The 12,909-nt window shown below is 39.7% G+C and overlaps 1 protein-coding gene across 1 annotated transcript in view; it reads left to right on the top strand.

The window, feature by feature from the left end:
- The first annotated feature begins 8,792 nt into the window (after positions 1–8,792).
- LOC122714842 overlaps positions 8,793–12,909 on the top strand; it is a 172,546-nt gene continuing 168,429 nt past the window's right edge. Inside the window, exon 1 of the mRNA XM_043936549.1 lies at positions 8,793–8,981. Within this exon, the coding sequence (XP_043792484.1) occupies positions 8,915–8,981 (67 nt within the window). The 5' untranslated portion in view covers positions 8,793–8,914. The remainder of the gene's footprint in view (positions 8,982–12,909) is intronic.

Below are 12,909 nucleotides of genomic sequence, written 5' to 3'. Positions count from 1 at the left end.
GGAAAAGGAGGTTGGATTTATATCATAACCTTTCTCGTTATAACACGGTATGAAATTTCAACTCTGCGAGACAGAGCTTATTAAACGGTTGCAGAGTTCGCAGCAGGTGTGCGCTGCGCGTCTGCACACTCGAGTGCGTGCCGCGACGACTAGTCTCGTCACAATTAAATCGATCCACCGGCCACGCGTCATACATAATATCATGTATACCGCCGATTCCTTGCCTCCTTGCAACACCGCATGTCGTTGCGTTATCTCGCATACGATACTCACGAGTAAACGAGTGATCTTTTCTGTGTAAAAGAAAAAAAAAATTAAAGTTGATGTTACGAAATGAAAGCGCGAGATTGGGCGGAGGAATGTAGGAGAATGAGAGAAGAGGATCGTGGGAATGGAAAGATCTGAGAAGAGCGCAGTGGCGTGGAGGGGGGAGTTGAAACGGGACGGAGATAGGTAATTGGAAAGCGTGAAATATGATCGTGCTTCCAGCGTCGAAAAATGAAAGTAAGGGATGAAATTAAGCAATTTCGCGCAGAGATCGGTTCGAAGGGTGCAAAGCTCGAAAGGAGAATGGAATTTCATTCTAGGCGACGTTGCGTTGAATGCCGTATGCGCGTTTTGAAAAGCCATCATCGAGTAGAATAGACACGAACCATCGGATGCAGCTGCAATCGTTAATCGATTCTACTACCTCTGACGTTTCGTCCAATTTGCAATTGGACGAGTAACAACAGATTGAAATCACGAAATGCCTCCTCAAGCGAAAAGACACAACGATGAAAAGATACGTCGGCTCGCGTAACGATTTGCGATCGAAGAATCCCATTTTCCTTCGTTACTCGAAATTCCCCTCGATTCTTCGAGGCTACGTTCAATCGTACGCGACAATGGACGAGGGGAGGCGAGAAATCGGGATTAACGAATTTTTTTTACCGAATCTTCCTTAAATTCCTAACGAACCTACGGTGGTAACGAAACTATCGCGTCAGCTTAAACTCGCACGTTCTACGCCTATGTTAACTTCGAGGCCTGGGAGGATGGGAAAGAAGGAGAGAGAGAGAAAAAAGAAGAAAGGAAGTTATATAAAAGTTTCTCATCCGCGATGTTCCTCGACGTTCGAAAAATTTGTTTGCCCGTTTTCCGTTTGCCAAATTTTAATCAACGACTAACGCGTTATTATTCAAATCGGGATCGAAATTGCGGGACAAAGAAACCGATGGAATAATTCGATAACGGTTTACAAACGGTGTATCCTTTGAACGGGGATGGGAAATGGAATTAATATCGCTACATTTTGTCAGTGTTTCGCTCCGTTGGGTAAACAATTGTTCCGTAAATATCTGTTTCAGCCGAGGAGGGGCGTTGCACTGCACTGCTTCTCTCGTCCAGCGCGAATCGTGTGGCTTCCCCCGTGTTTCGAATCGAAAAAAGCACAATCAATCGGATAAGATTGTCGTAACCACAAAGATCTTCTTCCTCTCTTCTCTCATCTTCTCACCGAGCAAAAATCAACCTATCTCCACTGGACATGTTCCATCGATCAAAACGCGCAACTATCTTGGCTATATGCTGATATTGGATTCCCCTGAGCGGTATCAATCGACGCGTCAACCAGAATTGAATAGAGAAATATCTCAAAGGATGTATGTATATATATAGAGAGAGAGAGAGAGAGAGCTTCACAAAGATGCTATCAAGACGATAGAAGAAACGTTAGAAGAAAGAAGAGAGAAAGAAAGGACAAAGGAAATAAAGATACGCGGGGACCAAGGAGAAGAATCGATCCTTTTCCTTCTCTTTTCTTTTTTTCCCCCTCCATCCGTCCAGTTAACCGACTCGCCATTATCCACTTCCCCCTCTCCCTTGCTCGTAATCTCGCAACAAATCGAACTCATCGCTCGATTTCTGGCCAACTTCTCAACGTTGCGTCGAGAAAGATCCCCTCCCTTTTCATCTCCTCGACTTTTCACTTGGACGGAGAAATTCGTTTTCTCTTCTTCTTCTCCTTTCTTTTTCCCCCAAGACGAGATTATTCGAATGCTTGAAAGTTCTCGACTCGAGTCGAGTGTCGAGTTTCTCGCTCGTCGGATTGTTTCGGGGACAAAAAAGTGCTGGCCGAAATATGGAACTCGAGCAAGAGTTCCATTGTGATATTTCGTTTTCCTTGGTCACGCTCCTTCTCTGGTTTAAAATTCTTGTATGTATAATTCGGATAAGTTGCCAATGAATCGGATTAATTAAATCACTCCGTGATTTCTAATTATCCATCGAATTATCCATCCTCGTATTCGAAGATGAATCACGCGTGACAAAAGAAGATACGAAGGCAGCGATTATTTCGCCAATACCAAGCGAATTTCGCAATCTTTCAACGATATCCTCTCGTTCGATTTACTTGGAGGATTCGTGTTTCTTTTCTTGGCGGCAAAGTTTAATCGGAGTTTTGCCCGGTAGATGGCGGGTCGACGATACTCGGGCCGAGGAAAACAGGAGGGGTGGGGGCAAGGATGGGATCCGTAATGGACTTTGCGGGTGTCGATGGACGACGGTGTTAATTGCACCGCCTAATGCCTCGAAACGTCCACAAATGCTCTCCAGTCGTGATATCGAAACTTTCGTACAGACTGCACCTTTTATCCACCTCTTCTCAGAGACCTTCCGTCCCTCTCCCTCTTGTTGATCGCCAATTAAAAAAGGGACCCGGTTAAAAGCTGATCTAATTAAACGAGACCTTGTTCTATTTCACCTGTTAATATCGTGTGTAAAATTTTTAAAAAGCAGATACTTGGCGAGCTGCCTCGCAAACTCGAACTCGAGAAGCACTTTATTAAAATTTTCGTATATAGGTATATAGAAAAGTCGCAAAATGTGAATGAAATTTTTATGTAAAATGAATCGTCGGGAAGATTCTTTGGATCAAGTAATAAAGAATAAAAGTAAAATAAAATGTTAGATTATTCCTTTTGTAAATTCTGTAACAATTGTTGAGATTTTAATTGTTTCACCTGAAATAATAATTTTAATCGGAAAAGAAAAATTGGCACCTCGAGTTGAAGACGTAACAGATTATTATTGCTTTGTCTCGTTCCATTTCGACTTTTGTCACGCGCATTCTTCGAATACGGATTCGATGGATAATTAAAAATCACAGAGTCATTTAATCAATCCGATTCATTGGCAACTTATCCGAATTATACATTCCCCGCCAGTGGTACGAGCTAATAATTGATCGGACGATCGATGTAACGATCGACTGCGCGAATCACAGAACGAAATTCAAAATCCGCCATTTCGGAAATTTTGGATATTATTATCACTGCGAACAGTTGAACAAAATTTTCAAACGTTGTTATTATTACGATTTTTTATCCTCGGCAATGAAAAAAAATGAAACGGCGATCCCCGAAAATTTGAGAAACGACGGGCAATTGACAATTTCATTAAGATTGCATCCTTTTCGGGATATAGGGGGCGGGCTCTCGTTAACGTCATCACTGGAAATTGCTAGTCGCACGGGTGGGGAGGGGGGAGAGGGGGCGTGGTACGCTCGAGTAATTGCATCGTCGCCGGCATTGCGACAGACGTTCCGGTGTTCACTCTTTGAGCATCAAGCCAACTTAGATGGGTCGTTAGTCGAAAGTAGAGTAACCGGAAGTTAGCTGACCCGGCAAGATAGCGAACGTATCCTCCGACTTGCCCACGTTTCTCCCTCGGTTCTTCCTCGTTTAACGCATTTCGTTGGATAACCGAAGAGATTCTTCTCTTCTTCGAAGAGAGCTGGATGGATATAATTCTTGCTTTTTGTCAGCGATTATTCCGTGACAATGTTTAAGAGGATTGGAAAAAAGAAGGAGGAAAGAGGTTTCTCGGATAAATCATCGGGCAACTTTTGCCAAATGGGGATAAAATGGCGAGCAAGAATGGAAGAAGGTAAATAATTCATCGGGCGATAAATGAAACAGTTTGCACAAAGATGCGACGTCGTGACGCGAGTATTTAGCCGAGAAACTCTGCTCTTCTCTCTTCCCTCGAGGAAATTCAATTTTTGAATTTCGCACAAAGAGCGGATAAACGGAACGAGGAACGAAGGAGGAAAGAGGAGAGGAGGAGCAACACGCGTGTCGTTTATAATAATATTATTCCATTGAACACATTGGATTGGATGTTTTTTAGAGAGCGGTTATGGAGAGAGAGGCTGGTAGAAACTTTTCTATTTAGTTCGAAACTCTCCGCCAGAGGACGCTCCTTCCGGTTTCGTAGCTCCTTTGCATTTAATGAGGATTCGCTGAATATTCAGAAACACCGCGACGCGCGCTTTTATACACAAGTCCGGCTTTCCTTTTGTCGTGAGAAAAGAATAAAAAGGAGCAGAAAGGGAAGGGAATTGGGTCGTCTCATCAATTTCTTAATTACCGTCTCTTCTAGGATTCTCCTTCCTCCTTTTTTTTTTTCCTTGTTTCCTCCGTGCTATTATCCCTCCGACGAATAAAAATAAAAAAGAAAAAGAAGAAGAAGAAAAAAGAGCGGAATATTAAATCCTGATGAGTCTCAATCCCCGGACGATAAACGAGCTTAATTCCACGGCGCGAATGTCCTTTGCCCCTCCTCTTATTTTCCTCTTCCTCCCCTCTTCTTCTTCTTCTGTCGGAGCAAAAGATAAACGCGACAGGGCGCGATCTAAGCTTATACCGTTTTGCTTTCCAGTCTTACGCTCAGAGCGGAAATATTCGTCCCTAGCGTAACGGGGAACACGTTCCGAAAGTTGGACGGATCGTCCAGACATAGGGTTGGAATAAGCCGGAAGTTGTAGGTTGCAGGGCACGATACGAGAAGTTACGTAGCAGGGAGAAGTAACTTCGTCCTGGCCACCATCTCGTTTAACACGCTCTGTGTGTGTGTGTGTGTGTGTGTGTGCGTGCTGATGTAAGTATAATTAGTTTCGTCCAATCCCCCCCCCCCCCCTTCTTTGAGACCTGTCTCAACCTAAATATCTCAACTCGGTAACTCGGACTCGCTTCCCTCCCTTCATCTCTCATTTTTCTACTTTTATTCAATAAGGGAAATTGTTCGAAATTATGTGGACTCGAGTATTATGTAATACTCGGTGCACCAAATATTATTAACGTTTGTTTGGTTAAATAAAATAATGGAAAGGAAAAAAGTAGTTTTTTTGGTGTTAATAGTAAAGTCGAATTCGATTTCGATCTCGTTTACGACGAGATCTGCCATCGTCAGAGAGATGAAACAACGCTTGAGAATAATCAAACTTCGGATCTTGAACGCGTTTACGATTGGCGTAAGTAGTGCTAGTCAACGTTTTGCCAGACAGTATACATATGTTTGCATTATCGGTCAATTATTAATAAAAAATTGGTATGATGTATATGTGTGTATCGATGATAGATTTATTAATTAAATATCGTAAAAAAGTAGTTTTTTGGTGTTAATAGTAAAGTCGAATTCGATTTCGATCTCGTTTACGNCCCCCCTTCTTTGAGACCTGTCTCAACCTAAATATCTCAACTCGGTAACTCGGACTCGCTTCCCTCCCTTCATCTCTCATTTTTCTACTTTTATTCAATAAGGGAAATTGTTCGAAATTATGTGGACTCGAGTATTATGTAATACTCGGTGCACCAAATATTATTAACGTTTGTTTGGTTAAATAAAATAATGGAAAGGAAAAAAGTAGTTTTTTGGTGTTAATAGTAAAGTCGAATTCGATTTCGACCTCGTTTACGACGAGGAGATCATTGTTGGAGAGATGACGCATTGAGAATAATCAAACTTCGGATCTTGAACGCGTTTACGATTGGCGTAAGTAGTGCTAGTCAACGTTTTGCCAGACAGTATGCATTATTATGTTTGCATTATCGGTCAATTATTAATAAAAAGCTGGTATATATATATGTGTGTATCGATGATAGATTTATTAATTAAATATCGTAAAAAAGTAGTTTTTTGGTGTTAATAGTAAAGTCGAATTCGATTTCGATCTCGTTTACGACGAGGAGATTATGGAGAGATGACGCATTGAAAACGCTTGAGAATAATCAAACGGATTTGAACACGTTTAAGATTGGCAAGTAATAGGCAAGTAATACTAGTCAACGTTTTGTCAGACAGTATATGTTTTTTATTATCAATTATTAATAACAATAAAAAGCTCGTATATACTATGTATATGTGTGTGTATCGATGATAGATCTATTAATTAAATCGTAAAAAAGTCATTTTTTGGTGTTAATAGTAAAGTCGAATTCGATTTCGATCTCGTTTACGACGAGGAGATCATCGTTGGAGAGATGACGCATTGAGAATAATCAAACTTCGGATCTTGAACGCGTTTACGATTGGCGTAAGTAGTGCTAGTCAACGTTTTGCCAGACAGTATACATATGTTTGCATTAATGGTCAATTATTAATAAAAAGCTGGTATATATATATATATATGTGTGCGTATGTGTGCATCGATGATAGACCTATTAATTAAATCATATCGTAAAGAGATGTAATTAAATAACGCGATACACGTATATATATATATGGAATGCACTTGATTTTACGTGGGCGCAATAATAACAGCAGGGACGATAATTGGCACATGATTCTCGTTTACAATCTGCCCTGTGGTAACGCAACGGCCGGCAACGTGAGTTCGAAACGTTTACAATGTGGCTAATTACATATTGCATTACCAATTATACTCCTACTCGATCAATTATTGAAAGTCAATTTTTAATCATCCCCCGGATTTGATGTAAAATGAATTTTATATCGTTGCGAGTTGCAAAGAAATCGTTTAAATGGTTGGTTAATTGGACACCGATCGATGAACGAGATGGATAAATATTACGGGGTGATGAAACAATATTGAAGCTTCAACGTGGAATGGTGGTAACTATTGCGGTTACGAAAATGATCAAACTACGGAAAGCCGACGAATTTCAATAAATTCTATTTACAGGATGCGCGAATGAAAATTCGACGGTTATTGTTTTGATTATAAATCGATTAAAAGGGTGTCTGTCCAGGTGTGATAAAATTAATTAATTATCCTCTATAAAATAAAGTTATAGAGCGGTGAATTAATTTCATTCCCCTGTTTTCAATCGTATAAATCGAGCAGCCCGATATATCTGTTATTTTCTACAACAATAGCCAATCGAGGGGTTACCGTTAGAAAATCTATTTCGAAACAGATTTTATAGATTTATTTTTCAAACCAAAAGTATAAAAAAAAAAAAACGTACGATATTTTTATCCCATCATTTTTATTTTTCGTGTCAACGCGATCGAAGCGTTACGTCATTCAAACGAGATTATAGAGAATCTGTCAAGAAAACTTGAATCGATCCTCTGAGAATAGAGCGTGTAATCATGTTCCAGCTATAACGAATAAATTTTCAATTACGTTTCAATTTTCGAATGGAAAGGAAGAAATTTTCTTCCATTTTTTTTTAAGTCTTTAACTCTCTCCGGTATAAAGTCTATGCTCCGTTTTTGTATGCCCGATCTCTTATCTTTTTCTTGTCCACGAAGAAATAATAAATCAATGTTATTGCCTTTGTCGTGCGCGAAATATATTACGTTGGGAAGCGAGTCGTTGCTTCTTTTATTTTCTTGTAGCGTATGAGCTGCCTGTCTGTCTTGTTCATACTCGTTCATCAATCCATTTTTCCGTTCCATCTTTCTCACTCTGCCATTTTGAATGTAGCGACCGTCTCATCGTTTCGATATTAGTTCAAATTTCTTCTTCCCGGAATATTTCGTATCTATATGTCGTAATTTATTAGTACAATCAAAAGTACAAGTATTGGATCAAATTTTTATGCTTCTAAATTATTTTTACTTCTCGATTCTCGAGAAAAAAGATTCTATCGTTGAAGAAAAATATTTGAAAAAAATGGTCGAGCAAACGCATATATAATGGTGAATTAGAGAAAAATTTTATTCATATAACAAACACAGAGAAACTAGGTGAAACGATTTATACGTGTGTATTTATATTTATATGTTTTGCAATTAAATCAATTTTTTATTCGAATAACAGTTTATTTCATATCGAGATACAATTTTATTTCACGTTAACCATTTTACAAGTTAATAGGAATTTACTTGCATTTGACGCGAAATGGCTATTTCATAAATAAAGAATAAAATTTCATTCGAATATTTGAAACACGTATACTAATACGAATTTAAATCATGCTTATTTGAACAATTTTCATCTAACGTAAGCAGATTAACCTCTGAAAACGTGTATTCCGATCGAGATTGTGAGTTGGTATTAATGTAACGTTATATAAACTTTTCTCTTCCTATGCTTTCGAAACGTTGGTTCGTGAAAAAATTACAGTCAATATTCGCGCAAACGCGTTTTGCAGGAAATTTTCCTTAATTTAATATCCGATTAATAATATTTCGGAATACAAAGCGTATATTATATTAATCCTTTATTTGTTAATTAATTTGTAATTATCCTTAATTACCTCCTAATTTTAAAGTTTATATTCTATGATGAAAATAGCGCCATCGATTGTTGAGAACTGTAAGCAGTGACGCGATAGACCGTGCCAGTAGTTTCAGTAGAGAAAACACATAGTTGGTCAGACGAGGAAGAACTTACGCTCGTTGCGGGGCAAAGGAGGAAGCTGGAGAGGGAATTGTGATTGGTCGGAGTGGGGATCAGGTGGTGGGAGCACGCGACGCTACGAAGACCTGTCAGTACACGCTCGACCATCAAGCCTGTGAGTTCGCGTGACATTTTTCTTCCGTTATCACTGTTCGTAATATTTCGTATTGTTCACGTGTGCGCGTGTATATTTTCTTGTTTCTGACACTTTTCTTGCGAGTGGCGATGAAGTGATCCAGTTTCAACGTGCGACGAGCTACGTTTCTTCTGTAAAGAAGCATGGATCGACGCGGTATCTTCTCCATTTCGATCTTTTGCTTGCTGATCGCTCTTACTGTCGCCACCGGTAAGTTACATTTTTATATCGTTCTTTTTATATCGTTATTTTCATGCGCATATCGCGTAAAATTATCAAATTATCGTTTCTCGTTTATCATAGCAAATAAAATACATAATCATTTTCGCGCATAGAATCGAGATTCGTTATAGAAGTAAATGTTATGAGGTTAGTTGCGTAAAATTAATTTGCGTAGAATAACGCGTCATTTTTTGTAATCGTAACAATGGAGGATGTTTTGTCGAGTACGTCGATAGAAATTTTGTTTACGTTTCTGAGTATTGTGTTTCAAAATCTCGCTTTCAGAATCGACGACGGATTTTAACGATACAATTATAAATTATTGCTTTTGCGAAGCAAACATAATTCGTATTAACAATGATTTGTTTTAGTAGTTCAAACGTACTCTTTTGAAACTTGCTCACTTAATACTATGACGTATTAGAATAACATTTTGTTCTGTGTTGTTAATTGTTCGCTGCGCAATTGCGTCGTTACAGTAAGAATATTTACGAGGGTGTGTATTTGTATTTAACAGTATGAAACAGTTATGCGTTTGTTGACTGAATATGGTATAGAAATATATGGCCGAGTCTCGAAGGATAAACGTGACCTTGCGTCATATTGTATAAGTCGGCTAACATAATGGAAATGCTCACTTTCAGAAGAAAACAAATAGAACGAAATATAACGATACACTAACACGTAATATTTTAGAATGAATGGAACATAAAATCTAGTTTTCATGTTTTCGAAACTAAATGAAATCTTTGACAGGTGTATTTATAACAATATTCAATTTTAAAATTACTTTCAATATATGATTCTGCGTATATATCAACTATAAAATATTAAATCGCGTAACAGGAATTCGCTAAAAATTTACATTTTAAAATTGAAATTCTAAAAAAAAATATTTCATTTTCAAAATTATTCGTACTCTCTATTAACGGGTTATAATACGTTTTAATTGCTTCGAAATCGATGTAGTCGTTTTTTCAATATTACGCGAAATTATTACATTTTCCAAACTGATTCGTATTAAGCACACGATCGAGTATCGAAAACGCGGTAGTTTCAAGTTTGACCCATTAACTCGTATAATACATGTATATTTCCATTTCCGCTCGGTTTCTTTCATCGTCGACTCGCGACGTAATTCGCTCGACGGAGAGGCGAGCGGTAGCAGACCAGACCGAGTCCTCTCCTCGCAACTTGGCCACAATCCCGCGGGAAAACCCGTGGTGCACGTGCACCCTTGACTCTCCTTCAACTCTTGCGTACACGCCGGATTTAACGAACCGACGCTGTTCAACCCTTACGTTCCAGATAATTATCGAGTCGGAGGGGAGGGGAAGGCCTCGTAGTTGACACGTCTCGGGACATGAAAAACCACTTCCGCCTTCCTCTAATTTTTAACTTTCTTTTCTCTCTTTTGTCTTCACGAATCGAATAAATAAACACGCGATTTTTAATTCGCGAATTAATTAATTTTTTTATTTTATTTTATTACGATCGTGCTTTATTTATTACGCGTTACGGAATAATCGCGAAGATTTATGTTGAAAATGTTTGAGACATTTTCAAGTTCTTTTCGTAAAATAGATTGGTAGCAAGGGAGAACGAGTATATTTTCACCAAGTATTTAGACGTCGTCGGAGTTTCGTGAACAACAACCCTCATTATCAGTCTCTCAAGTTACGAGGCAAGGAGGGTCCTTCGTTAACCTCGCAAAGTAGCAGCGCAAAAGAGGGTTAGGATTTTCTCTATCGTCACGCGACCCGAAAATGCATCTCGCTTGTCCCCAGACGAGAGGAATAAATTTACATTTTTCTTAGCTCCCCCCTTATTCTTGACATTCTTCCACGCTACACTTAGGTATACCGTCCCCTCGCTTTGAAGAAGGATTAAAGTATCTCCAAGGAACGGAAGAGACGTTGTTCCATTTCGCGTACTCGCATAAATCTTTGGAGTAGACGGTCTTATGGACGAGATTAGCAAATTCGGTCAATTAAATTCGTATACCGCCGATTTATTCAACTCGCATCGGATCGCATCGTTGTAAATATCGTGAACGAAGCTCGGCGGATTACGAGTTACGCAACTTTTACTCGACGAATTTGGCCAAGTTTGCTGGCGAATTCTGCGAGTATCTCGCAAGTTTTCTCGTCTCTCGATCCAGCTCGGAAGCGGCTGAAATTTTTATATTTGCCAAGCAGCTCCATAATTAAGGCAGACGTATCCACCTTGGATCGAGTTTGTCCCGATGTTTGACTTGGAAAATGGATTTCAAAGGGCTGGTTTCCTTCCTAGTTGGAGGAAGTTAACGATCGTTCGATCGAAGAATTTACTTGTTGAATGCTTCATCTCGGTTTGGCGAACAATGAGGCGTGGCGGAAAACGACCCCCTTCCTCTCTCTCTCTCTCTCTCTCTCTCTCTCTCTTATCATCAGTAAAAAGTGATAATCCTCGAGGAATCGGGTCTCGGTCTTAAGAGATTCTTTTTGAGGAGCGGTTTTTTGAGGATCGAGATAACACGGAAGTGAAAAATCGAGGAGAGATTTTTCGTTTAAAAGTGATTCCAAGATAACAGCCGGAGAACATTGTCAATTGGAAAGAGGTGTTTGTTCTCCTCCCGTTCGATAAAGTTCTCTCTCGAGTTTGAAACTGTAGGATTGGGCGAGAGTGTGGGGGAACGCGGCAAAGAGAGATTTCCTTGGTATTTAATTACTCGGGGTAACCTCGATGTAAATAACCTCGATCTCGCGCGAACAATCGTTGTTGGGATATACGTATGCCATCGATTGGTACAAATAGCTACCGCGAATTTCCTTTTCTCCCCTCCTCCTCCTCCCCAGGAGAAGAATCGAAGATATCGATTAAGATTCTCGCTATTAAGCCGGATATTGCTTTCCAATCGCTTCGATTCGTAATACACGGAATTACGAATCTCACGGACGATTTCCTTTGTTTCTTCATCGCGATTAACGTCGCGATACTTTTTCCATCGATCCGATTTTCTCCACGAGGGAAGGGCTCTTTTCAAACTTTTTCCAACAAGAATTGAAATTCCTGTTTTTCTCGGCGAAAAATTCCGCCCGTTTTTTCGTTCGTTCGTCGTAAAAATGATTAGCATAATGGAACGTTGTCAATTGGATATCGGGTAACGGAATTGGATAATTAAACGCGCTCGGCCAATTGATCCTTGTTGATCGGATTACCGGATATCGCTGTATTAACGGGCCATTTCGCTCTCGGGAGGGGCGGTAATTGATTTCAAAAATTCCATCATCGGACCGGTGTTCTTCTTCCGTCCCTCTCCCTCTCCCTCCCTCCCTCCCTCCCTCCCTCCCTCTCTCTCTCTCTCTCTCTCTCTCCCCTCCCCTCCCCTCCCCTCCCCCCTCTCTCCTTCTCTCTTTTTCTCTTTCTTTCTATTTCTCTCTCGGAAATAAATCGATCAACGAGATTCGAGCTTCGACCTTTCGTCCCGTATCTCGTCGATTGCCGAGGTATTATCGAGGCTCTCGACGACGATGTTGCAAATATTTGCCGCTTCGTTGTATAGAAAATTCATTTCTTTCCTATTTTTTTTTTTTCTCCTTTTTTCACTCCTTTTCACTCGTTTTACCTTTGTTTTCTTTCTCCGTTGATTCAATCGCCACTTCTCTCGTGGAGGAGGAACGAGAATCTTCTGGTCGAAATTTTCCCTCCTCGGTTTTTCCAGCCTAGTTTTTTTTTTTTTTTTTCGATCACGACTTTGACAAACCTTGGAAACGTATTTTCCATGACGGACAAATACGTAGATATAATCGGTTTTGCGCTTCGTTTCGAGCGAGCCGCGTGGAAAACGAAGGGAAATGTTGAAACGTCGAAACATCGAAACGTTTTTTTTGTTTTTTCTTTTTTTTTTTCCTTTCTTTTTTTTTCTTTCTTTCTT

Source organism: Apis laboriosa, unplaced genomic scaffold (assembly GCF_014066325.1).
Source record: "Apis laboriosa isolate Shangri-la unplaced genomic scaffold, ASM1406632v1 scaffold34_cov151, whole genome shotgun sequence".
NCBI lineage: Eukaryota > Metazoa > Arthropoda > Insecta > Hymenoptera > Apidae > Apis > Apis laboriosa.
This window is presented reverse-complemented; position numbering and strand designations above follow the sequence as displayed.